General features: G+C 30.7%; 1 protein-coding gene across 2 annotated transcripts; it reads left to right on the top strand.

The window, feature by feature from the left end:
• The first annotated feature begins 772 nt into the window (after positions 1 to 772).
• Positions 773 to 27,017, top strand: LOC125073574 (CCAAT/enhancer-binding protein-like). 2 transcript variants are annotated; one of them, XM_047684444.1, is made up of 3 exons: positions 773 to 848; positions 1,265 to 2,289; positions 24,571 to 27,017. In XM_047684444.1, exon 2 carries the CDS (start codon positions 1,372 to 1,374, stop codon positions 2,281 to 2,283), a length of 912 nt encoding a protein of 303 aa, XP_047540400.1. In that variant the 5' UTR covers positions 773 to 848; positions 1,265 to 1,371; the 3' UTR covers positions 2,284 to 2,289; positions 24,571 to 27,017. The 2 variants fall into 2 exon arrangements, with proteins under 2 accessions (XP_047540400.1, XP_047540399.1); XM_047684443.1 differs by lacking the exon at positions 773 to 848 and having other exon boundaries at positions 1,128 to 2,289.

Genomic DNA, 27,017 nt, shown 5'->3' on the forward strand with positions numbered 1-27,017 from the left:
GGAAAGAAACACCTTAGTCCTGAGAAGAACCGACGAAATTTGTGTACACAAATAGTTTATATTATTTATTTTTGAACGTCTTGAAGGCGATTGTTTCATTCCCAAGGCGTGCTAACATCTATGAAGTTAAGTTGTTAATGTTATAATATCCTCTAGCTAACGTCCGGTAATTTAATATTTGCGCTTTAGTATCCTGTGTGAAAGCATACAATAATGAATAAGAGTCTGAAGGAAAATTATTTTAAAAAAAAAAACTGTTCTAGAAACTCTCTCAAAATATTTCAGGGGATGGACGATATCAAAAAGGAACTATTTAAATATACAGCTTGTTATATTAGTGGAGTTAAATACAACGTAAACATTATATTAAATTAAAGTGAAAGCATATTTTTTTCTATTTACAAAACTTTTCGTAATAAAATTATTTAATAATAATAATTCCAAAAATTAATACTAACTTTTTAATTACTATTTAAAAAATACTTTAATTCGCTAAATCTATAATAATACAAATACATAATTTGTTAGAGAAAAAACAAAATACAATACGACTTTTTGAGTTGCGAAATTATGTAATCTCTTAAAAGTCTTTTCGTATTAAAAATAAATATTACATAAAACGAAACGCAATCCATCCCTACGATAGTCCACGTAGGGTCGTGCTACATCTCGATGCGTGTAATCAACTTATCGATGTTGCGATAGCTTACTCCGTGATGATAGGAATCGAGATATCGTTCATACTGATAGCTTATCGATATTGTGTTGACACTAGGACTTGTTTTAATGGACGATAATTGAGTTTTTTATTCTTTTTTTTTTAGTGTCACTTGTGCAATTGAATAAAGGTACAACAAAGTTCTTACAACAGATTTTATATAATTAAAAATATTTTTTTACAAGCTTCTAAACATAAATCTTGATTATTAAATATAATAAAAAAATTGATAATATAAATTCCAAGATATGCTAATAATAATTAAATTAATAAAATACTTAATTTTTGGTTATAAGTTATTATTTTCAAATATATGTGGAGAAAAAAATATTTAATACAATACGCTATTATAAAACGTGTAAAAGTAATTATTTATTATATCTCACAATATATTAATTTAGGCTTTGACAAATTGGTATTTGGATTAGCGCTGCAAAGTTTAAAAATAGAATATAAAAAATAATGACGCGAAGCGATCGAGCGCTGTAACATCGCCGCGGGCGCCATTCTGCGCGAGCCTTAAAACTTTTACTTGTCGACTTTCAGCTTCAGCTTCCTTCCGGAGCGGCTTGCGCGCGCGCTCCGCCAGTCCGCGCCCGACCGCCGGAGCGAACGCACGTACCGCTCCTCGCGAGTGCAGCCCCCGACGGTGCATGTGCCCTAGTGAACCTCAGTGCCCTGAAGTGGAGACTCGCAGTGCGACCGCTGGGCCTATCGGCCCCGGCGGCATGGAATCCCCCCAGATGTACGACGCAGCCGCGGCACCGCCACCGCCGCCGCAGCCAGACCTAAAAAAGGCGGCAGAGGATAAAAGGACACCTTTCCCACCCCCGGACTTGGACGAGCTCAATGGACAGGAGATCAGCTTGGATTTACAACACCTCATCGAGGACCAGTTCCGAGGGGAGGAGACCATGGCTCTCTTCCAGGAAATACTCCCCGGAGGACGGTCGCCACAGCAGAGGCCGTTCGCGCGAACGACCCTTGCGTATATGCCCCAACCCGTCCACTCTGGGGCATCGTACGCGAACCCGGTGCCTGCTAACTCTCACGAACAAGCGCCTCCGATAAAGGAGGAACCCCCTGAACCGCATGATTTCAGGCGAGCAGTGACATGTGCGCAATACACAGGCCAGTACAACGCACAGCCGCCAGTTGGAGTGAGTGGCCCTTATGGAGGTGGTTTCACACCACTGCCTCCATTGGGAGCTCCTTTGCTCCCGCCTCTGTTAAAACACAAGCAGCCCCCGTCGAGACGATCGTCCGGCAAAGTGATAGACAAAGGTACGGACGAGTACCGAAGGAGGAGGGAGCGTAACAACATAGCCGTACGTAAATCACGCGAAAAAGCAAAAGTACGTTCTAGGGAAGTCGAGGAAAAGGTAAAAACGTTACTCCGTGAGAAAGAGGCATTACTAAAGAGGCTGGAGGCGGTCACGGGGGAGTTGAGCCTTCACAAGCAGATGTACGTTCACCTGATCAACTTGAATCATCCAGAGATCACTGAACTATGCCGGTCGATGTTGCAGCTAGGAGCTCCTCACTCGTCGGATCACACGCTCTGACCGTAGGTGAGTGTTTGTCGGCGTGTTTTGTTTGTGCGAAAAATTAAGTTAAGTGACGGCAACGTTTGACACTCTCGGTTTGTGATACATGTTACCATTACGAGTTCCAAATATAGTTTATTTATTTCGTATTTAGTTTTAAGTATATTATATGTTAATTGTAAATAAGTGAATATAATATCGGGTTGTTATATATTTTATAATAATAAATTCTAAGTTGTTTTATTACCTTTTAATTTGATTTTTATCTAAACAAAACAAATAATATTTCATCAATAAATTTAATAAATAAAAAAGGCGAAAAAACCTTAAAATTATCATTAAAACACGCCTAATTTAAACTTCCTAAGTATCATTATAATTAAACAGTTGTATCATTATTAATGAATTCTTAATAATATCATACAATAATAATATTCTACGTAATTGCATCATTTATTTACCGTTTCAAATGAAAAGGAGTATCATTACTATTCCTTTTTCCATGGATATTATAAAGTATTAATAAATTTAACACAACAACACTTTATCCATTGGTTTATATGGACAATTCTGTATTATTAATAAACTTTTATTAAATGAAGTCAAAAATCAGAACAACGCTGCTCTGATCGAAGATTTTCCTATTGTTAAGACTCACTCATACAATTGATATAATGTACTCTTAAATCTTACTATTTTAAATAAAAAAAGCGTTATGTCATAGTTGAGATAAATGTTAAAATCGATTAAACAACTTGCGTTTACAAGTTAATCACAATTACAAGCAAAAATTTGACCTAAATTTTCTTCCGATCACAAAATTATGTCATATTACCTTTCCAAGTGAACTCAACAGCATAATACTACAATATAATATACACTTTGTATAAATTTATTTTGACATAGTTCTTATATTGAATGTGTAATGTTAAGTAATTGATTTGAATTTGTTTAAAGCATAATTCGACACAGTTCTAATTCAGTGTAATGTATGTTTATTTTTAGAAGTTTGAAACGAAGTCAAAAGATTAAAAGGATTTATAACGAATATTTTATTACGATAAAATCAACTGACGCTTTTTTATTCTATATGTTGTCAAAGACAACAGTTAAGTACTTTTTTTTCTTTTTCTCAACCAATTTTCGACAAGAGACTTTTTGTTTATTAACTATATTGATATGTATACTAATATTATAATGAGGTCAAGTCTGTCTGTTTGCATGTACCTCCGGAACTAATGATCCAATTAAAAAAAATCACTGGTAGAAAGCTATATTATATCGGAATGTTATAATTATATAGATACATACATATTAAATTGGAACCGTGCGAAGCCGGGGCGAGTCACTTGAGTTTAAAATAAGGGTAGACCAAAAAAAAAAAGTTCGAATCATCATAATTTTCAATAATTTTTACATTCAAATTTCGAGCAATGGGAGAACACTATTACAATTTGACGTCCATCTATCAGCTATATGGAATCTTTGTTGTCATATAGTTCTAGAACTAAAAACTTAAACATAAAATTCAAATCAGGCGCAGCTAGTACCCAACAACGGAATATTTTAGTTGCAGATTTTCCAGGACACAAAGATATATCTGACGATTAAGTCCATATAGATTAGACTATACATGTACAAAAATAAACGTCGATCCGTACCACCAGTGCTTTCCGAAAGTGTGTTCGCGATAACATTCTTAAGATGCATAAACTTATGATAGACCAGTTGTTGCCCGCGATATATACAGACCATGTCCTTCCTTGGTGCTCAAGTTTGCTTCGTACCAAAATTGGTCAAATCCGGTTCAATGGTTTGGCCCTGAAAGAGCAACAGACAGACAGACAGAGTTACTTTCGCATTTATAACATTAGTACAGAAAATTAGGGATTAATTTTATTTATTTGACAAATCATACATATTATAATACCTACCTATTATTCGATGTTTAAGTTAATAATAATAAAGTAAAATATATACATTTCTACATATAGAACATCTTTATCTAAAGAGGTATATTGTCTTGTATATTATTTGCAATATTCAAACGACGATAAATAAAAGTCTTTCGAAATTAGATAAAGAACTGCGTCTAACTTACAATGAAACTTGTTAAAAGAAAAGTAATTTAAATTACTAAGGAGAATTGAAGACTATCATTACTCTGATCTCACAAATTTGCTTAACACAAACTTATATTTCCATCTCTTTCTTACGTTTGAATATGAAGAGATTAGCAAGTCATTTAGACCTGTCAAATCAATTAAAGAAATTGTTCGATAGAATCACCTGTTACCAATTCGTGACAGGAATAAAAAAAAAGACTTAAGATTTTTTTTAATAATTTTATCATATTTATAGCTGGTGTATTGATTTTGAGGAAGTTTTAATATTAGATTTAGTTGATTTATTTCGTTGTATTGCCAATGCACTACCAAATCTGGAAACTAATACGTTATGCCTCCAATATTGTACATTCATACTAAGTATTGCTGTTTGCAGCAGGATATTTGAATTGGACGAAATAAGCTCGAATTAAAAAAGTAGCTGGATTTTTCGTGGGCTATTAAGACTCATTCATTATATCATTCGCTTGCTTTGTTCCATTCACAAGCACAGGTCTCAGCATCTTTACTTCTTATTTCTTATCTACGTCTTAATTTTTCGTCATCTCACACAGTCAATCTTTTCTTCCGGGCTTCCCCCTCCAGTCCTCTATATCCATACTAAACGTGCTAGTCGTGGCATGATTAATATCATGTATACATCACATCACTTTCTCTCTCTTTATGTCACGTGTAGGATGACCATTATTTAAAAAAAAATCGACCTTATGTTTACAGGCCTTTGCTTGGTAAATTATAAATATATCTGTCACAAATCTAGATGTCATGGATGTCAAAATTTAAAAATAGCTCCTGTTCGAATTATGACCGCGTTGGTTGATAGCAATTATTCAATCAACGTTTCCCTAATGAATTACAATACCATTGTCATTATTTTTGACCGGAAATTCTCAAACTTTTTCACGGGTACCTGAAGTCCTCCCGAATGCTACCGTGACATCCCGATGAAAATCTCGATCTAGTCTAATATGAAATTTGTAAAACTAGAAAAATAATGAGCCAATCAAAGTTCATTTTCAATAATATTATAAATGCGAGAGTTAGTCTATATTCGTTTGTTTGTTACGCTTTAACATCTTAACCATACAGCCAATCATGGTAAAATTTTGCATACACACATAGAAAATACCATAGTGACCGACCCCTCCCCCTTTATGGACGAAGGCTCGAGCGGAAACTAGTTGCAAGTATAAACTAGTTTTTCTTACTCATTATGTTATATTTTCATTCCTTTTGTTTATCTGCTCGGTCACATGTGTAGGTCACGTGTGTTACACAACTTTGTATAATTACTCATTTTCTAAAAGCGTTCTAATTATATAACACCTTTAATTAAATTAATCATTATATTTTAAGAAAAAATAATAATTATATACTAAATACATAAATGATAATGTCTTACCAAAACATTACAAACTTTTAAGGAAAGTCGGTTAAAAATTTCTTTCATCTCTTGACCTCATGGGCATGTCAAATTTACCCAATTAACGAAATTATTATATGTTTAATGTCAAATTAAGCCTTATGTCTTTGTAATAGAGACCAACAATTTTACAAATTTATGTAAACATTGTCATTTAAATTTGAACTTTATTCCATTGTGTTAAGATACAATAAACGCAATTGTCTACAATTTGAAAATAAATTTCATTATTCTATTTTCAATTTTATTCCTTTGTGATAAACCAAAACTACAAAATAATATATGATGCATTTTTAGATTAATTTATTAAAGCAATATTCGACCTTATTACATCGTAATAGAGACGTGACTTACATGAATTAATCTGTATAAAATTTAAAGATTTTTCTTTTTCAATTTTGGACTTTATCCCATTGCGATAGAGTCTTATTGTGAAAGTAAACAATGACAGCGTGCGTTAGGTCACGTTTATTTGAAAATGTGAAGCGTTTGATTTTAAATCAGTGATTTACTTATACATGTATGTTTGTCTTTTTGTTACATATAAGGGGATAAATCCATTTCCGATTAATAATAATATTACAATTTGTATATAGTTATTGCTACCGTCTTGGCATTGTTGGATATGTTTCATACAATGTCATTAACAACGTCAATTTTCGCGATAGTTTTTAATAATTCTTTCAGAGTTGGTTACAGTCGGAAATATTTCCAGTTAAAACTAATTATGACAGAATCTATCAGTCCTTTTAGTCAAAGATATAAATTAGGTTAGGTTTATTTATGTAATCGTGTCATCTTGGTGTATGGAGTGGATCTCAGGATTTTACTGGCCTGTCAAAACCATCTGTCAAATTTCACGCTTACAGAAATAATCAAACCTACCTCTACAACACTACTTTTGTCAGTCATTCAAAGTTGACATCCTATTGTGTCATTATATTTGTGGCTAGCCTAAAATGGCTTTAGATCTCGAGTTCTCTTGGCGTCAAACTTCGTAATGGGTCGATAAAAAGTTATCGGGTTTTCCTTTCGAAATACTCTCAGTAGCTACACGGGGGTTTATTAACGCCCTCTAGAAAAGCACGTAGTTGTTGATCCTGCCTTTATTTTCGTGAAGTATCGTATCAGTGCCATCCCATAGGATTATGAGTAAGTGTCGCTGGAACCATACTTGTAAATGTTTAGGGAGTGTTGAGTTCAACACTGATCTTTCCCTTTTAGTCATCAATGATATAATGTGTATAACTTATAACCACTTCCCGAACATAATTTACAGGTAGAGCCAAATCTCCAACTTGAATAAGAATTGAACTTAACAATACAATACTTTAACTTTTTTTTTTAATGTTGAGAAAACTTTTGACTTTCATCAAATCACACAGTTTTATTATAGAAATTACAAAATGTTTAGAAAACTATATTTGGAATGTTTATACAATATACATTGTACTAGATTACTTACTTAGATACTTTATTTAGATTTTTGTTTGGCGATCTCTAGAATAACTGGATGAATTATATTATGTTGTTATATGATATAGTTTTAATCTTATCATGTCTTTTGTGCTATTTCACTTATTATTCACTCCCAGTGATTTGTAGTTTGGTGTTTATATGGGCTATAAACATTATCAATAAAGGGGCTATAAAATGCATATTTCGAAATCGATTTTATAGATTCAGGTATTAGCATGTTCAAAGAAGCAAACTGGAGTAGATATAAAAAAATACGTCAAACGGCTACAAAGATGAAAGACCTGAAAGCCTATTCCAATGGAAGTAGGAAAAAAGATAAACAAACTTTAGATTTACGTATTTCATGCGATTTGCTAATAACTCAGCTATATTGTGCACTACTAAGAGTTTATGATTAATATATCTTTATTTATAATACAACACTATTACACTTAACTTCTTATTTCCTCTTTAATTTACTTCCAAAATTTTATGATAATAGTTTCGTCAACGTTCAAAACGTAATTTTTTCGCAAATTCATAGTTATCAAATATCATAGATTGTTCAAGCTCTCGACCAATAATATCGCGTCAATTTGCTGTCAAATGTTTTTTTTCCTGTAATGGTTGGAACAGAATACCCCCAAAGATTCAAGTGTTTTTGTTGGATTAAAAACATTTAGTTTTATTAAATTCTACAGTATATATTAGTCGGACATTTTCAGTACACCTCTATTACTAAACTCTGACCTATAATGTAGGTAGTACCACTTCCTAAATTATTTAAATGTACTGATTTTGATAAGGATTTGTTCGCATCGGAAATAGATATTTTAGCAAGGCTATGACACGACCTTTACTCTTAATGATAACACAGCTAATAAAATTAGTGTTTATTAATAATTATTTGTAGTTTAATTTAAGCGATTTCAGCCAGACACTTATTCAGCGCTTTGTTTATAGTTACGTTTTTGTGTAACTTTTTTTAAATTATCGCTATTATGTTTTCTGAGCGTGTGATACTTTGTTATGTTTTTTTTTTCTTTATGAAAGACAGCCACAGAAGACTCTAGGTCAAACTGTTCATTAAATATCTATACATCGTAGGTTGTCAGTACTAGTCCGAGGATTTAATTTATGCTCAACAGTCATTTCATACATTTAAGAAAATGAGAATGGAAATGATGCTATTCATATAAACAAACCTATATTTTACAACTTAAAAGTTTTAATTCAAAATGCAAATGTTATTGATATAAAACCTTTTTTAAAACAATTTTTTATATGAAACGCAACAAATAAAGAACCTAACAACACGAAAACGGACCTACGCCAATATTTAAAAAAAGAACGCGAACGGAATTGAGAACTCGGTATTCAAATTCGTTTGTGCAAAACGTGGTTCATAACTTTCATTTTCGCTTATACGCACACCGTTTGATAATCAGCTCTATATTGTGTGACTTAAGGTACTTTTTTGCTTAACGCGCATCGAAATTTCGCCTCATGTCCTACTTACAGCCTTTCGATTGAATTGTTGATTTTAACTATTTCACGTTTGCTTACGGAACAATAACATTAGGTTTTTACGGGTATATCTCGTCCTTTTTTGCATTTCGAAATTTGAATTACTTATTTCAATAACGTTTTAAACAGAATTCAAATAAAACGCCATATGTCCTCTTTTTTTTAAATATTTATAGAATATAAAATCCAGATTATAAATTTAAAAAATAAATAAATATTTAAATAAAACTTTTTATAAAATGATCCATATACATTAGTATAATTCAATTACTTATCGAAACCCTGTTTAATATATGCGTGGTCCCTAAAGGAGAAAGTAACCGGTTATCGATAGATTTTAATGGAGACAAAAACTAGAAAATCGTCAATAAAAATTCAAATATGTTCCATATTTAAACAAAATCAAAACCGTTAACATAAAACTCGAAACTATTAAAATGATAACAATATTTACATCAAAAACGAGACATGCTGGAAGCATCGACATTTTTGTATTATCAATTTTATAGAAACATTATTGAAATAAAAAAAGGAACTCGTTCTTATTTTAAATTTAAAAATTCTAACAAGATTCATCTTTAAATTATTTGTATTTATTTTTAAAATTTCTATATGTGCTTGTCGTTTTTGTGTGTTTGCTTTATAAAAAGTTCAGGAAATTACATTAAATCAATGCAATAATTTTAGAACTCTTTAAAGTAGTTTAAAGTCGACTAGTTTGCTCAGACCCTTACTATTCCCACAAGGACAGAGATGAATCACACACGTCTGTGTGTGGGTGTGCACACTTTCACTTTTTTTTTCGTTTATATGCCTTTTGTGTTTTTGGAAGGTGTTATGCGGGAGGCTTAAGAGATTTAATTCAATAACTATAGTATAAAAAAAAACTATTTTTTTATTAAATTTGAAAAACTCTTATGGGAATGCATTAAAAGTTTGTTACGGAAAAAAGTTATATAGCTGTCATTCATTAGGCTAATTTTGTTATACAGAAATATACGTTTATAATATTAATAGTACTTATATCATAAAACAGTTTTAACTATAATACCTATAATAATTATTCTTATACTACAACCTTACACTACATAATATTAAACGATTATAATTAATACGTCGTAAAAGTCATCCAGACCATCGGATATAAAAGAACTATCGTCCATTATCAACATTATATATTTTGTAATGCGTCGTAAGTGTTCGCAGGTACAGTATGAGTTGCGCGCGCGCAGTTTCGCAATAACCAAGTATGTGTGTCAAACGATCGCCTTAACACGCAAGAACGGACAAGTTGTCACGTGGTCGTGTTATTGTTTTATATTAAATTAAAAAAAAAATGTACTCGTTAGGCCACGGTCCAATAGTTATTCTTAGGTGTATCAAGAAATAGTTCGGCTTATAATAAAAATATTGTATAATATATAATAGAGAGGAATGAGTTATATAAAATATATAACAGAAAAGTAAATAGTTTCGTTATTACAAGAACAGAACAAATTTAAAGTTGGTAGTGGAACTCTCGCAGCTACTTAAATAATTATATTATATACTAAAACCTCTGAAACACGCTGCATCTCCCGGTATGAGTAAAACTCATTGCTTATTGGTTTAGATGTTATTTTAGTTAGGCTTTACAAAAAAACCTCATAAGTAGCAGTAATTATTTATTAAAAAAAAAAAAAAAAACAAATAAAAGTGTAATTCTTATTATGCCTTTAAGTCTCTATTGCTATTACTATTCACTTCAACTAATTTTTTATTCTTATGTAGTGAAAACGTATCACGTGAAACTCTCAAACACATACAATATTGCATGTTTTCAATATCAATAAACCATCCGTATAAAATAAGTGTTTTCGTCAGAAACGTTTCACTCAAACGTTACATACAGCAACGTTGCACGTAATTCGCCCACAGAAATTTGATTACAGAATATCATCAAAAAGTATTTGAAAAAAATTAAACCTTCAAAAAAATAAAATAATAGCAAATTTCGGCGATCTTTTGGCTCCTTACCGCATGACGCCAGGAGCGCGTTGGAAAGTTCGGCGGTCGCGGGGAAATCGCAAGAGAAACTCTATTGTGTAATATTAATATACACCCTTCATTTCACTCGTCCTAGTTTTTATTTTAATCTTTTCGTCCTTTAAATAGACCAATCTTATTTGAATAAATAAATTTAGAAAAAAAAAAATCATAATCGCTTGATTAACTGTATTTTTTTCACTTGTTGGTAGGTCTTTGTGCTACTCATCACGTATATTGTACTGGTAGCAAATGGTACCATGTAATTGTAAGAGGTCTTCGCCCATATACACTGACAGTGTAACCAATATTAATCAATTAGTATATCGTGAATGAGCCGCCAATCAAGGATCTATGATACGTCCCTTGCGTCTGTTACTGGTTAATACACTATTAGCTACACCGGTCTTTACGTATTGCAAGGCGTTTTAGCACGTATGGTATAGCCTAGTCAAATGTTTAATTGTAATACCAAATTTTGCATATGTACAGCCCATAAACCATTAGCTGTTCGTCTAGTGACTTGGTTTTGGTCCATTTATTTTATTAAAAAAATAATTTGTTGTTTGGTATTTTATTTAAAAAATAAGTAGTTTAAAAAATAATGCTATAAAAATATTTCTTTTTGATTTTTTTGAATTGACGCACTGCCGTCTTTGCCATAAGATATAAAAAAAAAAAGAAAAAAACCGCTGTCCAATTTTTGACGTCAAAAACGCTAAGAGTATATTTTCTAGTCATAGACAATGTTACAATGAGATAAGAAGGAAAATATAAATATGAGTGTTAAATAGACATATAATAATGAAGGATCAATACAATATAAAACGCCTCTTCAAATAGTAAATTCAAATTAATAGTTTTACAATAGTCATACAAAAGCAAAAGATCAGAAGCGCCTTTTATTGGTTATATTAAGACGGGAGAATGTGTCACTACCACCCATCGAAATGGCACTGTAAGAAGTATTCACCAGTAAATTTGAGTATATTGCTACGTGTCTGTTGTTGTAACAATGATTTACCAAGTAACCAGAAGTATTACCTGGTACCTACCCAGTCAGATTAGCACCAAGATTTACAATGAATAATAAAACATACGCCAATCTATTTAAATTTTTTATTGATCAAATAAATTTACAAATTCATAACCGCTACAAAAAGTTTCCGACTCTATTCCGATCCGAGAAATATTCGATACCGATCAAATTTCGATTGCATTACGATGGTGACAAATTGCTAGTCGAATTGACCCCGAGGTGGAATGTTGGAAAGAATGCTGGTCACATTTCTTCATTCCAATGCAGTTTCGAATATCTATGAAAAATAACATCGCGGTCAATCAAATATATATACATATATAGTTTCATACATTAATGTTTGATTACAATTTAAATAATTACATACTATAATCTAGAATTTACGTGCTCTAGTTTTTTTATTATTATTGTTATTGTATAATTTTGCTGTATAAACAATAAATGTAATTCATTTAATATATCGTATATTCTTGATGACGCTATTTTGAAATGCATTTCTCTATACCAAATTTTGGTGTAGTAGAAACTATCAAATACTCTTTAAAACCTTGTTAGCTTTTCTTGTAACTAGCAAAAGGGATATAAGTTTATGAATTTTAAGAGGGGAGAGCTGAGCAGCATATACGCACCTAAATTAAGGCAAATACATTAAATTATAAAGCCTAAAAAAAATGAGTACCAACTACTTATATTCTGTGAATAAAAAATCTAAATCAAAATTATCCTGTTATACACTTTTGAATTATCACTATACAATATTAAACCTATATCAATTTATGCTTATATAATATACGCCAAAAAATTGGTATAAAATAATCTTGATCCTCAAGAAGTGCATAGCCCACTTTTTTATACCGAGCACCTCCACGACTACCAATCTAGTTAAATATAAAGAAGCCAATGGTTGGCCAATGCAATTCTGCTGTAGAAAAATATTAATGTGCCAATCATGGTAATTTGGCAGTCATTCTCGAAGCCTATTCATTATAACACTTATATCAACATCAGTATTTATATACGTATAAGATGATAATATTTACTTTTATTTCAATGTTAAAAATAACGTAACTCCTTGTAATGATCAATTTTTGAATGCATCTTTCTGTTGACGTTACAAATTATAAAGTTCAATGACCGTACAATAGCATCTGGCACGATGGTTTAATAATCGACACTGCGGTTAAAAAGTGTAATGCATTCACGACAATATTGACGTTGCGCTAGAAATCTTCAGTTCTTGGGTTGAACCAGTGAAAGGTTATAGTTTTCTGTTAAGAAATAAACAGAAGCAGCTCGTTTTTTTCATAATGTCGGTCGGCAAATTTACCACCTGATGCTAACCATCCACTGCCTATAAACATTGGTACTGTAAGAAATATTACCCATTCCTTAGATAGCCAATGCGCCAACAGCCTTGGGAACTAAGATGTTATGTTCCACGCGGTCATACAAATCATGACTGCGTGGAATGCAAGAATGCTAGCAGTGGTGATATTAGTTTTAGTTCAGATGGCTTACAATCGCGGCTGATTTTGCTAATTTAAAGGAATACTAAAATACTTCGGATACTAAATTGAGTATAATTATTAAATTCCGATAAATAATCTGTCATTATGCTTTTAATCGGTTTGGTTCAATGTGAAACGAAATAAAAAAACCATAAAAATTAAACATATTTACTATAAATTTCGACGTTAGCTGAACTACGTACCTTTCGTGTATATCACAAATGGGCCACTTTATAGTAAGTGGTCATCACGATCCATAGGCATTTTCGCTGTAAGAAATTTTAACCATTCCTTATATCGCAAATGATATGTCCTTTGTACCTTTAGTTACACTGGCTCAATAACCCTTCAAAACACAACAATAATAAACATTGCTATTTAGCGATAGAATATGATGAGTGGTTGGTACACCCAGACAGGCCTGCACAAAGCCCCACCACAACACCCAGCAAATATATAAACAATTTAATAAAATTAATTGATTATACCGTTGAAATACGAAATATGTGAGTTAATAGCGTAATTTGACAAACAAATGCTACTGAACTAATTTAATTTGTTATAAACCGGTAGCTTGTCAAATCTAGTTTAGATTTGGAGTAAGTCCTGGTTATTTGGTGCAGATACTAGGTCAGTTTCAAACACTAGACTATTACTTGCATTATCTGTAATATTATATATAAACTGTAGAGTATGTTTGTTTGAACGCGTTAAACTCAAACCAAATTTCTATCGAAAAATCGAAAAAAATCTTTTATCGATTTATAGCCCATTTGTTGATAAAGTACATATATAACAGTACGATGCGACACACGGGGGCCGAGAACGTTTAACGCGGATTAAACCGCTCGCTTAATTCTTGCTTTACTTTATAAGTGTTTATAAAAGACTTGGTACTTGAATATTTGCTTAATATACGAAACTCGGGCCATTGTTAATAATAGTTACGGGCTATTAATCTAGCTACTGCGCAGATTTTACAATGCGTAAGTGCGAAGGTGCACTCTCTTTTCTCACTCTTATTATCAGACGTGAAGGCAGTCTTACACGTCCGGATAGATATTAGGTTGCTAGACCCAACCTGAGATTTCAACCCAAGACAATATAAGCTAGTATTCTTTATACTCAATCGAGTAATATTGGAAACCTACTTAAAGTGACTAAAAGTGCTATAATGGTGCGTGTATTCTTTAATTTATTTAAATATACTCAATGACGAATTTCTGACATATCACGATCACTTTTGCTGGTTTCGAGTTCTAATGGAATAGCTTTTTGATTTAAGAATTTCACGATGTTATTGGACTATTGAGTTTCTCATCTCTTACTTCTATTAAAAGTATATCACATCTAATTTAAAAATAATAATGTTTAATTTATATTAATAATGATCAATTAAATCTAAATTGGAATAATTTAAGATAAATTTTAATGTTAGTAATATCGTCTTCCTGTGAAGCTTATCAAATGATTCAACGACAAAATAAAACATTATGAATGAATGCGTTTTACATAATCTTTGTACTATTAACAATATCGAATGACATCATATCATAGTATATGTTGCAGTTAACAAAATACCAATTTCCACCAGAGTGAGTACCACCCACCATCAATTACTCTACCGATAGATACATTGTATTGCTTACGTTTTAAAGGCCGAGTGAGCCGGTGTAATTCCAACTGGATTACATTAGATCACGTGGTCGTTGCTTTGACAATATAAAATTAAATTTAAAGCACCGGTTCAGAATGTAGATTCGACCAAGAATAACCGACAAGACTTACTTACTTAGTCCTTAAGAACCGACAAGACTAGCTACTCCTTTACGAAGGTCGACATAAGTAATTAAATATGATTGAATTATTATTATTTATCCTCCATAGAAATCAATGTATGTTAACTACACGCTTTTTTATCAACTATATATCATAGTTTATATAACATCTCAGAAATTAACATAACATCAATTAATGTTATTTTAGTGTTACAACTATGAACCTGTGTGTACTCTTGTATTGTCACAGGTCTACTGTTCCTACGAATATTCGATATGTTAAGCCTTTTTAACATTGGTTTTATGATATGAATTGATCTATTTTTATTTACACGCGAATGTTCTCGGTGATTACCTAATGATACCCTCCATAAAATGTCACAATTGATTCGCTAATTATATATATAAAAATGTAGACATTTTTATATAAGGGCAATATTTTACCTCTAAATTTGGTTGAACCTGTAATCATTTCGGACTAAATGAAACTTAGGCCTCCCCCCCATTTCACTTCCTAAGTTACCACGTGGTTATTGTCACGTTGATACGAATCTCGACGTTTACAACGTGACACTGTTTTCCGTACCGACCGTTGCAAATGTTTTTTTTTTTTTTTTCATTTAAACTTTTCGCAAGCACGCGAATCCGTAAAAATTATTGCGGTTTCGAAATTCTCAGCTTAAAAACAAAACTTTTCATCTATATAATCTCCTGTATTATTTTATTTACCGTAGTCATAATATGTACCGTGGGAACTCTTTTGTGGGCTGTGATAAAAATACCCATGTCGAGTTAAATATATATTTTAGGCAAAATCAAATAGACACAAATAAATATGAGGATAAGTCATAAAAATATATATCACAGTGATTTCGTAAAAATATTTGCAAAGGATCTTTTGAAATTTTAATATCATAAAATATTAGCTAACCGTCTCGACTTCGCACATGTTGAACCATACTAAACTACATAAAACGTATATATTAAAGACTGAACATAAGGTACAAAGGAAAATTCTTGGTTTTTTGGGCCATTCGTCTTATGTAGAACACTTCACCAAAATCTCATCATAATCGGAACAATAGCCTAGTAATCTATAAAGGACAAACATAAAAATTCTTGAGAATTTTATAATGTTAAATATCCATTCATTATTATATATTATACAAGTATATTTAGATGTAATATTTCCAATATTACAAACTGGTCCATAGACACCTCAAAAAAATATTAAACATTATTTTCATTACCAGTGTGGTAATTGACAATTATGATGTTACCTGTCTTATGTCTGAAGTTACAATTTCACTCATCCATTATGGACCTGTCTAGATTTGAGAAAAGATTAAAATCCAATACATGTCACAAAAGGTACAGGAGATTTGTAGTACAGTACATATTAGCTTGACCGTAAATGCATCATGGCTAGAATCGCTTTCAAACTTTGAAGAAGATAAAAATCATCTGTAATATTAATGGCGGAACTGTTGAAGATTGATGTTATCTTTTCGCATGAGTCGTTTATGATAGTGTACCCAAATGAGTCAAGTTTCGAAAAGAACGGAAATATTTACAGATAGTAGAACCATCGAAATAATTCAAGTGTTTTCTACGACGTATTCGATAACGTAGTCGATGTTTTATAAAAATCGCCCATTATGACGAGTATTAAGTATTCTACGGCAATTTTCGAATATCGTGACGTCATTATATCCAGAAAATAACTGTCCTTTGAAACCATCGCAGAATTATAAAGAAGTTTGAAAGTATTCTAGAAAGAAACGCACTTGTCCTTTCGAAGCCAGAATGTACAGTACAATTTTAATTACGAAATATTAATTAAGCGTTCATTTTTCGAGATTCCTGAAGGATTGTTTCGTAAACTTTTCTATTCTCTAAAGTTCATTTAACTTAAGACCTGATCACGTGGTCGACGTCGTGGAAGACTATTCGCCGTAAATGAATATTTTTCTTATATTTCGTTAAATTTGTCATTTGTAATTCCTGAATATTTTTACGTTAAAATGCAGTAAGATTACGCTTATTCAATATATATGCATTTCAAATAATATTTTATTTCTGTAAACTTTATTTATCTCTACATAGTATACAATAAAGTCGCTTCCCGCCGTCTGTACGCTTTAATCTACGCAACGGATTTCAATCAATAAATAGAGTATTTCAAGAGGAAGGTTTATATGAATACATGCATGTTATATTAGAGAAAGGTCGAGAATTTAAATTTTCCTAGCTGGAGAAAAAAAATATATATCTTTTACTATTTGTTCTTTGATCTAAAATGTATATTTAGACTCTTAATTGTACCCGGGTGCACTCGTTTTAAGTATTAGGATTTCTATAGGATGTTCACGCTTTTTAATGGTACAGTTTACTTTAATTAAGTATCTAGTATTTAACATACTCTGCAATTATAAGTCTATTATATTCGGAGTTGGGTCTTGATCGTCTTATATAAATTTATATCCTCGATTCTCTATTAGAGTTGCAATTCTTGCATTGGTGATGAGCCATTCATTACAGTATTGCAACTAACCGTCACATTTGTTTTTAAGCTTATAAGGCAACAGATCTGAAGATCCTAGCATAAAATCTATCAAATGTTTCCTTGCCAAAACTTCTTAGTTGCAATATTAGATAATTGGCAGAATTAAGCTGCCATGCTTCGGAAGAAACGTAAACTATCTCCAGTTGTGTTAGATTGCCACCTTTTTAATGTAATATGTAGGATGACGGGCAAATGAGCCACCTGATGGTAAGTCGTTACCACCGCCAATAGACATTGACTCTGTAAGAAATAATAAGAATACCTTAAATTAGACCAATGCACAATACTAAGTATTGCTGTTTGAAGGTAGAATTACTGATGAGTGGGTGGTACCTACCCAGACGGACTTAAGCAAAGTCCTGCCACCAAGTAATCTAATGGATTATGAGAGGAATGAAGAGATCCTATGTGCTTGCGCACATTTACGCACTGTAATCTCCTGCGTAGTCAACACCGAGTACTTTAGCTAATTCTGCCAACAGCAATATATAGATATATATTTAAGGCCTTGTAACAATTGGCCTTTACTTATGCTGTAATCGATGCATGTAACTTCAACAAACAAAAAGTAAAAGTCTTCAAAGTAATTTATTTTTCATTCGTAAGGTTATATTGTTTTTCAATACTTCTTTAGAAAGTACCGAAAACTTTTCGGGAAGAAGTTATTTCGACGGCACTTTGTTTCAATTTTGTTTTCGGATAAAATTGGTATAGAATGACATAATATTGAACTTCGGTATCGAGAATATTTATAATATGGACGTTGTAAACACATTTGGTGAAGGAAAACACTATGACGAAATAATGCCACGTGTGTTTTGTCTCCAAAGATTCTTCCTGAATTGACCTTTTTCCAAGTTTTAGGTTATTTAACAGCGTTTGTTTCGGTTTCATTTAGGCTGCTTTGGTACATATTGATAAAATTTGTTTAATATTTTCTTATAAATATTTAAAATTAATAACTCCAATCAAATCAATTACACGTAATGTAAATTCTTTATTTTTATTTTACATTGTTAAACGTAAAACTTCAGAATAAGCAAACTATCAAGAACCGGCAAATAACTACGTCGTTGCTATTTTATACGGTTTAGAACTAGATACATAATATATATTTAACACAATACAATATAGGAACTAGAATATACGACGCAGAGAAAGTCCGATGACAAATGTCAGTTATGTATTAATCGTTATACAGGATGTTTCCAATGGTAATATTTAAGCTGACATACTAGATCACGATGTTCTAGAATTAGTAAGATTGTCAAAGTTTTTGAGGTGTGTTGTCACTCGCAGTTTCAATTTAAACAGTTTTTTGGACTACCTGTATATGCATCTTATAGTTGCAAAATTTGATAGATTTTGTGAAGGGGTTTAATTGAAATTATTATTTAGATTTTCAATAATATTATCGGTAATACTATGTCTCTCTAAGTGCGGATTTGATTTACAAATATTATATGTCCGTCTGTTTATCCCCAATACCATATTCCCTATGTAAATATCGTAGTTACAAATTGATACTATAATGTATTTAAACTGATGACAGTTAATAGTTAGATTTAACTGTTATAGTTAAAAATCTACAATGTCGACTAGATACTATTTAGGGCACGCATTGATAACAATGACACACATCCGTTATCAGACAAACAAATAAACATATTGATAACTTATTGAGACGTATGTCGAGACAGGTTAGTTAATTTTAACTGATAGTTTTGTTTTTATTACAATATTAAAAAATATATTCATTCATTCATTCAAAAATGACAAAGTAATTGTTTATGATATGTTAAATATAAATACAATAATTTAAAAATCGAACGCGACTATTCATTCAGAATAGGCTTAAAAAAGTTTCAATCAAAAATTACAGATATTTACGTCGCAATGAAACTAGTTCTTCAAATAAAACTATAAGCCAATAGACATGAATTAGCTTCTTTGAATACATACATACAAATACGGTTTCCTATTTTATACAAATATATAACCAACGTTTAATTAACACAGGTAATATTTATCCTCTGAATTATTATTGTATTTTTCTATTAAAAAATAGTTATCAAATGGCACGCTGTTTCATCGATGAACTAATTTCACAATATCGATAAAAAACGAGACTAGTTTAAGACCACAGATAATTAATTTATATTAATATTTTTGTATAATAATATCTGTATCGACTGACGTTTTTTTTTTGTTCTAGCAACGAAAATATAATTAGATAGCTTGTACTTGGTACACAATTTATAAAGACTTCATTATAAAGTATTGTAGCTTTTCTTTGTGCCTTTAAAAAATATGTTTTCTATTATTAAATGTGTGTAATAAAATATCTTTATATTGCAGTGTATTAAAAGTGAAAAAACAAATCATTTGATTCGTTATCTGTTACAAGTGAAATAATAGGTAACATCCGTAAAATTTAAATCATGATTTAAATACATCGAGTGTGGCGTACGTCCGCTCGCGTTGACGAACGGCATCAGAATCACAAATCACTATGTTTGATTTCCGAAGCACTTTCACTATACGCGTGTGTGCGTGCGCGGGTGTGGCCAAGTGTGTTCTTTTTATTAATTTAACCCACATTCGAGATTAGTTACGTCACATATGTAACGCCGAAACGTCACTTGTGACGTTTTTTTTTTAATTACTGCGAAGGGATTAATTAAGTATATTCTATTTCGAACTTTTTTTTTATTCTTTGTATTAACGTTAAAAAGATTTTTATTGTAATACTCGCATACTTTTATAAGTATCAATATATGTATACAAACGCGTTTAATGTTAAAACAAAAACTAATTCCAATAAAATTAAAAAAACATATTTTACAAAAATTTCAAAGTAAATATAATATATATTTTTCATATTGCCTTTATAATATTATCTCGCTCATCAAGCTATATAGTTTACTAGCTATCGCACGAGCACAGAAAAACTTTTTATTTTTTTCGGTTGAAAATCTTAGCTTCTCTCTACAATATCATGCATGTATACATATAACCCATCCTCTTGAATAACTCTGTATATTGATAAAAACCGCAATAAAAACCATTGCGTAGCTTAAAAGACCTAAGCGCTCAGGCTGCGGGAAACGGCCAATAATATTATGTCAACTTAGTAGAACTACAAGTTTGAGCTGAGTATAATGCTCGTAGTCCTATTGAGTCTAATACTGGTGAAATAGTTGTCTGTGGAACTATATAACGTTATCTTTACTAATATAATAGATGCGAAATGAACTCTGTCTGTTGTTTTTTCGCGGCCAAAACCAGTGAACCAATTTTGTTGATATTTGGAATGAAGCCAGCTTGATTTCTAAGGAAAGATAGAGGCTTTTATGCTTGATAGTTATCGACTATCCTCTAAGCCGCAAAGCCAGGGGTTAGAACTAGTATTATATAAAATAGCAGTAGCGTGTTTTATTTTCGTCTTCACTTCGCCTAGTTAGCGCGTGCGTCTCAAAGCTGTAGGAATAAAGCAATTGTGCAAACTGTTAATGAAAATATGACAACGGAGTTAGACATATTTAGATTTATTCTTAACTTTTTAAATACTTTTATTGTTGATAAGGTACTTTTATTGTTTCTCTGCATGATCACATTTGCTTATGTAAAAATGTTTAATTGGTTAATTTTTTTTTTTATTTTTATTTCCAAACCTTCTTCTCGAAAGGAAGAGGTGGCCTGAGTCTAGCTGTGTGACATTAAGAGTCTGTCACTTTACTTTTTGAAATTTTTCTTTTTTTTCTGACCACATTCTGTTACTCGATGTTTGTATTCGTTAATCAATAAATTAATAAAAAATCGATATTCAAAATTTAAACGAATATTTAAAAATAAAAATAGTCAGCGAATATTTCGCTTAACATACACTGAACTATTAATAAATCCACTCGCTTTCTATTCATGTTCAATAATTAGGGATTAATTAATTATTCACAAATCAAAACATAACTATAGAGAATAGCATATAACTAAAACTACGTACATAACTATAGCCTAACGGATGAAAAAATACCATCAACTCTCATCTCCCAAGCTATTGAGTTAGATGCATAAAAATATTATTATAAAATAATTAAATATAAAAAGTGAATATTAAAATGCAATTGAAATTAAATCATCACGAATATTAAAATGATATTCATTCATAAACAATAATTTGATAACCTAAGAGTTTTACTATGAACGTTATCTTGGTATGTTTGGTTTGTAGTCGGTAGAGTGCATTGCCCATCCCGGTTTTTGGATGCAGGTTCAACGAACTCGCTCTGTGATTTTTATGACATGCCACATAGAGCGTGTAGAGAACTGTTCTAGTCGACTCTTCCCTCTATCGTTGGTTTTCGGACGTAGATTTGGTTTATCACAATTGACAAATTTTATTTGTTGTGCGGTAATAGTGCACCAGGTTTTAATTATGTTTTTAGAAGATGCAGGTCATACTTGTAGATTCTAACGTTTTGATTTCATATTTGTAAATATTTTATAAAATGTTTATATAAAGCTATTGTACTTAGTGACATAAAGAATATCAACAGTGTTGCTATATTAAAAATACGATTTAAATTGGTAGAAATACTGGCGAATAGGTCACCTGATGGTAACTGCCTCTACCGTCCATAGACAATCCGCCATCAACCTTGGGAATTAAGATGTTATGTCCCTCGCCTACTCGTTACTGCCTCAGTAACCCTTCGAACCGGAACCCAAAAATACGAATGCCGTGTGGCATTGCCGATTCGAATCCGGGCATCACCTTGATTCATTATTTTCTACATCGTTTCTCCAAACGTCGGAAGTAATGGACTCATGTTGATACATTCGTACGTATTACGCCGTAGAGTAGCGCGATACTTTAAGTCCTTACAATTGAGAGGAGACTTACCCAGCGATAGCAGACATTTGTTTAACGTTTGACTTATATGTTTACTAGCTGTGCCCGCGACTTCGTGCGCGTTGTTTGAAATTACGTTATTTGGATATTGTAGCGTGATTTTATTTTTATTCTATATATAATTCTAAAATAAAAGTAGCCCAAGTTACTCCTTATTACATCCGCTTCCATCCATTTGTGTATACATACATATGCATTTAGTAAAAATTAAATTACAAACAGACACTCCAATTTTATTATATGTACAAATTACTAATGCACGCGGGTGTTATTGTTTTTGTTTAAGTCGAAAACTTTTAACGTAAAATCTCTTAAAGAACCGATGATCTTATCGAATGATTATGATATAATTACATTTTGTTAACAGCAGTGAAACTATCCGTTTTTATTTGGTGAAAAATAATAGTATTCATGAAGTAAAAAATTATATACACAATGAAATAAATTTTAGTAAAGTTATATGTTAATTATTAATAATATAATTATTATTTTTTTACTTATATTAACATAGCTGATTTATAATGCATTTTCACATCGTTTCCGATTCATATCCGGTTAAGTATTTTGTTATATTTAATTGATTTAACATGATTACATTCATAAGTGACATACTTATAACTACGGATTACGAAATATTTAAGCTTGCTTTAGTTTTAAGGAAAAAGTTACATAAATATGTTGTATCTGTGTGAGTAATAAATTTCAATGTACACACACACTAATATGTTATATACAACTATAAGTAATAATACCCTTTTGTGTATCTGTTCCCTGACGTTTAACTTCGCTCTGAGAATATTTGAATATAGAAAACTATTTTTTTTATCTGTTAAGTTAAATCTATTAAAGTCTTATTTACTTTTATTTTATTTTTTTAATTATGCCAGTAATTTCATGGTTTGATAATTATTAAAGAAGATAAATAAGTTATAAAACCATTATATAAGATTCTGAGTCGAGAACTGGTCACGCTGCTGAATATTATTTTGGTTTAGTTAATTAAATAAAGAAAATAACAAAATCAAATAATGAAATTAGATATGTTATTATTACAAGTAATATTTAAAACGTTATAAAATTCAAAAGTTATTGCGATATATAAGTGATGCATGAAAACATTGAACTAATTTTGTAAAAAAAAAAATCTTAATGAGCGATTGTTTTGTACAAATATTTCGTTAAAAAAATCAATAAAATAAACAAACTAATCGAGAAAAAAATCAATATAATATTGACCGCAGTTTCACCATAATTACGACACATAGACACTAGAACACGGTAACTGCCAATTCGCACGTCCCACTTTCTAATAACATTCAACTTCAAACCAAAAAAAAATATAATAAAAAAATGACGTAAGAACGTCAGTAGGACATTAGGTCTGTGGAGCTGTTATGCAATTTAGTTTTGACTTACGTAACTCGTGAAAGTCGGCCATCAAGCTTCCGCGCTTATATAACGCGTCTTAAGTGAGCTGACATAGATTTTAGTTAAAATAAAATATTTAATACCTCGATAGTCGATACGTACTGGTTATTGATTGGAGATAAATGGTTGAAACTCGAATGGTATTATTGTTCAATATCGCTTGTGTATGTGATAAGTGCTTTCAATTCGTTGTCATATTATAATACAATTTAAAAAGTCTGTAAATGATAAAATTTGGGTGTTTTTTTTTTCTCATTTATAATTTATACTATAACTTGTGTGCCAATACTCCAAATATTAAATCGGTTAATTATTTAACAAAATATAATCAAAATTTTACTTTACATTTTGGTGAAACTATTTCCGACTCACATTAATCATATCTGAAACGTTGTTTTCTTGGTTCTTGGTTACTAGATTTTGGAATAAAGTACTTAAAAATTTTTTGTTTTTTTTTTGTGTTTATTATAAGGTTAAAAAAAAATATTTTACAAATATATTTTTCTTTGTTCTAGATCGTGACATCGTCAAATGACAGAATGGACACCCGTGTGATATCGTGCATTAGATAAAAAAAATTAAGTGACGCCTCTTCTTAATGTAAGCTTAGGTAGCAAAATTACTTTGTGATTTATATTGTTTACTTTTATATACATATACATAATAAGTAAGGTTTTTTTGTAAAAGATTTTGACAGATGAAAGCGTTGAACGGTTAAAGATGTGATCTCAAACAAAGCCGTGACACTTTATAATCTGTTCTCTATGCAAAAATAATTCAAATACAGCGTCATTTGACTTAAATAACCTAAAGAATAATGTTTTAAAATATACAAATAATAATTTATTTACTTGATTTTTTTTCAATTTCTGGCTTACTTTAGGTTGTTTAAATGTCATTTTGACATTAACGACGTATACTTTATTTTTATAAATGGTTGAAAATGTAAACTTAGGCCATAGATAAAACCAGCACTGCCATTTGAAGTCTCGAAGGTTATTTTTAATTTGAAATAATTAATATTTAAAATCTATTATAGTTTTAATTGTGATTGCTCCATTCAACTTCATTTCATATTATAATATCATGATAGGTGTCGCTAGGATCGCTCAAATGTATTTGGCTTGTTTCTTAAATTACAAACACATTTACAGAAATAAAACTTATTGTGTTTCTTAAAATGTCATTAGATTTCCTTTCACTATCATTAATCTACTTAAAACCTTTTGATTTTATTGTAAAATATAGAATAAGATTATAATGTAATTATTATGTAAATTGGTTGTATATAATTTTTGGATCAGCGAAATGAATAAAAGTCTGTCATATTTAGTTATTTTTTCACACTAAAAATTTTTTAAATAAAGATGTATGTCATGAACATAAGCAAACTAAATATTAAAAAAAAAATTACGTGTATTGGTAAAATAAAAAAAAATACAATTTAGATTGTCAACAAAATTTGTACCTCTTTTGTGTTTTAACTTATAATAAAAAATAAAAAAACATACAAATATTGATTCCACTGAGCAATGATATAAACAGACTATTCATTATAAGTGTAAATAAAAAGTAAATCTTAACAGATAAGGTAAAAAATGGGATATTATTAAATATTATTATTATTTTTTTGTTAATTCTAAAAAAAGTTTATTCCTAAAGTACCTTTCATTTTGATGTTATATTAGGTTTAAGGATAAAAACACGGTCTAATGGGCACTGCCGGTTGGGAAGTACAAGGAGGGTCTATATTAAACAGTTTTGTTACTTAATCGTAAATGGCACAATCACGGGTTTAAGGCTGCTATGGATTTGACAATCCTAAAAAATATAATTGATTGCTAATTCTAATTATGGCTATTTTTGTATTGTATTTATTGTCATAATGATTAGATTTGGCAGTCAGTGGAAACGGGTCATGAAACATATAGTTACCATATGGATCCTGCAATGAAATAGCTAAGGAATATATCCACATACTAATATTTTACGGGATCGCTTTAAAAAAATACTATGACATATAATTATGATGTCTTTCGCATCACTTCAAATATTAAATAATCCAAGTTATCTTATGACATGGTTAATACAACTATTAAAATAAGAAACAAATATCTTATTAATGTTAAAAATATAATGGCATTTACGATGTTTTGAACTTCGTCAGTGTCATGTTAATTATTCAGTTAGTATGTGGATATTTTATGATATATTAATATAGTTATATAATTGTATAATCACTTTACTCCGTCCCGTTTTGATATATAGTTAAGAGAACATATACGAAGATATAATTATATATTTTCTAATTAAAATATATACAATCTAAGTCTATGAATAGTTTTGATCGTGTTTTTATTATAATGAATTGTATATTTGGATTAGTTTTAAGTGAAAACTAAACTTAAAGTAATGCAGACGTTAGACAAGACAGTCTTAAGACGTAAATCGAAGTACTTGACTTCTTAGACCTGAATATCTATCAAATAATAAGGCTTGATGCACTTATTTGCAACTTTCTACTAACCAAGATTCAAAGAACTACTATAGAAGTCACACTAAAATCGATGTGATCATGAGTTTGACAAAGACAAAATGTGACTTTAGTCTTGTCAGATGTAAGATTAGACAAGTTAGTCAGATATCTGTCTTGTCTAGTGTCTGCGCTGGCCCATAATGAAAGGCGTATCGAAACCTAGTTTCAAATCCTTCAAATATTTTCTTTTTTATTTAATTTTAAAATGTTGATTTTTATATATATTTAAAAAAAAATACTTATCCTGTATTCCGAATGGTGCTACTAACTCCGTTTCTTTTCAGAACCAAAGACTTTGTTATTCTTTCCTTTTTTATGTTTGCTTTTAATCCTTTCTAAAAAAGAAAGCTTTGTTTTTCGAAAATACTGTTATTCTGAAAGTACGTATCAATTTTGTAGGTGCGAATTATATAAATAAATACTTAT

The sequence above is a fragment of the Vanessa atalanta genome, chromosome 24 (assembly GCF_905147765.1).
Source record: "Vanessa atalanta chromosome 24, ilVanAtal1.2, whole genome shotgun sequence".
In the NCBI taxonomy this organism is placed as follows: Eukaryota; Metazoa; Arthropoda; class Insecta; order Lepidoptera; family Nymphalidae; genus Vanessa; species Vanessa atalanta.

Bases quoted from the DNA above. Each gene is read 5' to 3' on its own strand.
- LOC125073574 (XM_047684444.1), top strand. From the start codon at position 1,372: ATGTGCCCTAGTGAACCTCAGTGCCCTGAAGTGGAGACTCGCAGTGCG.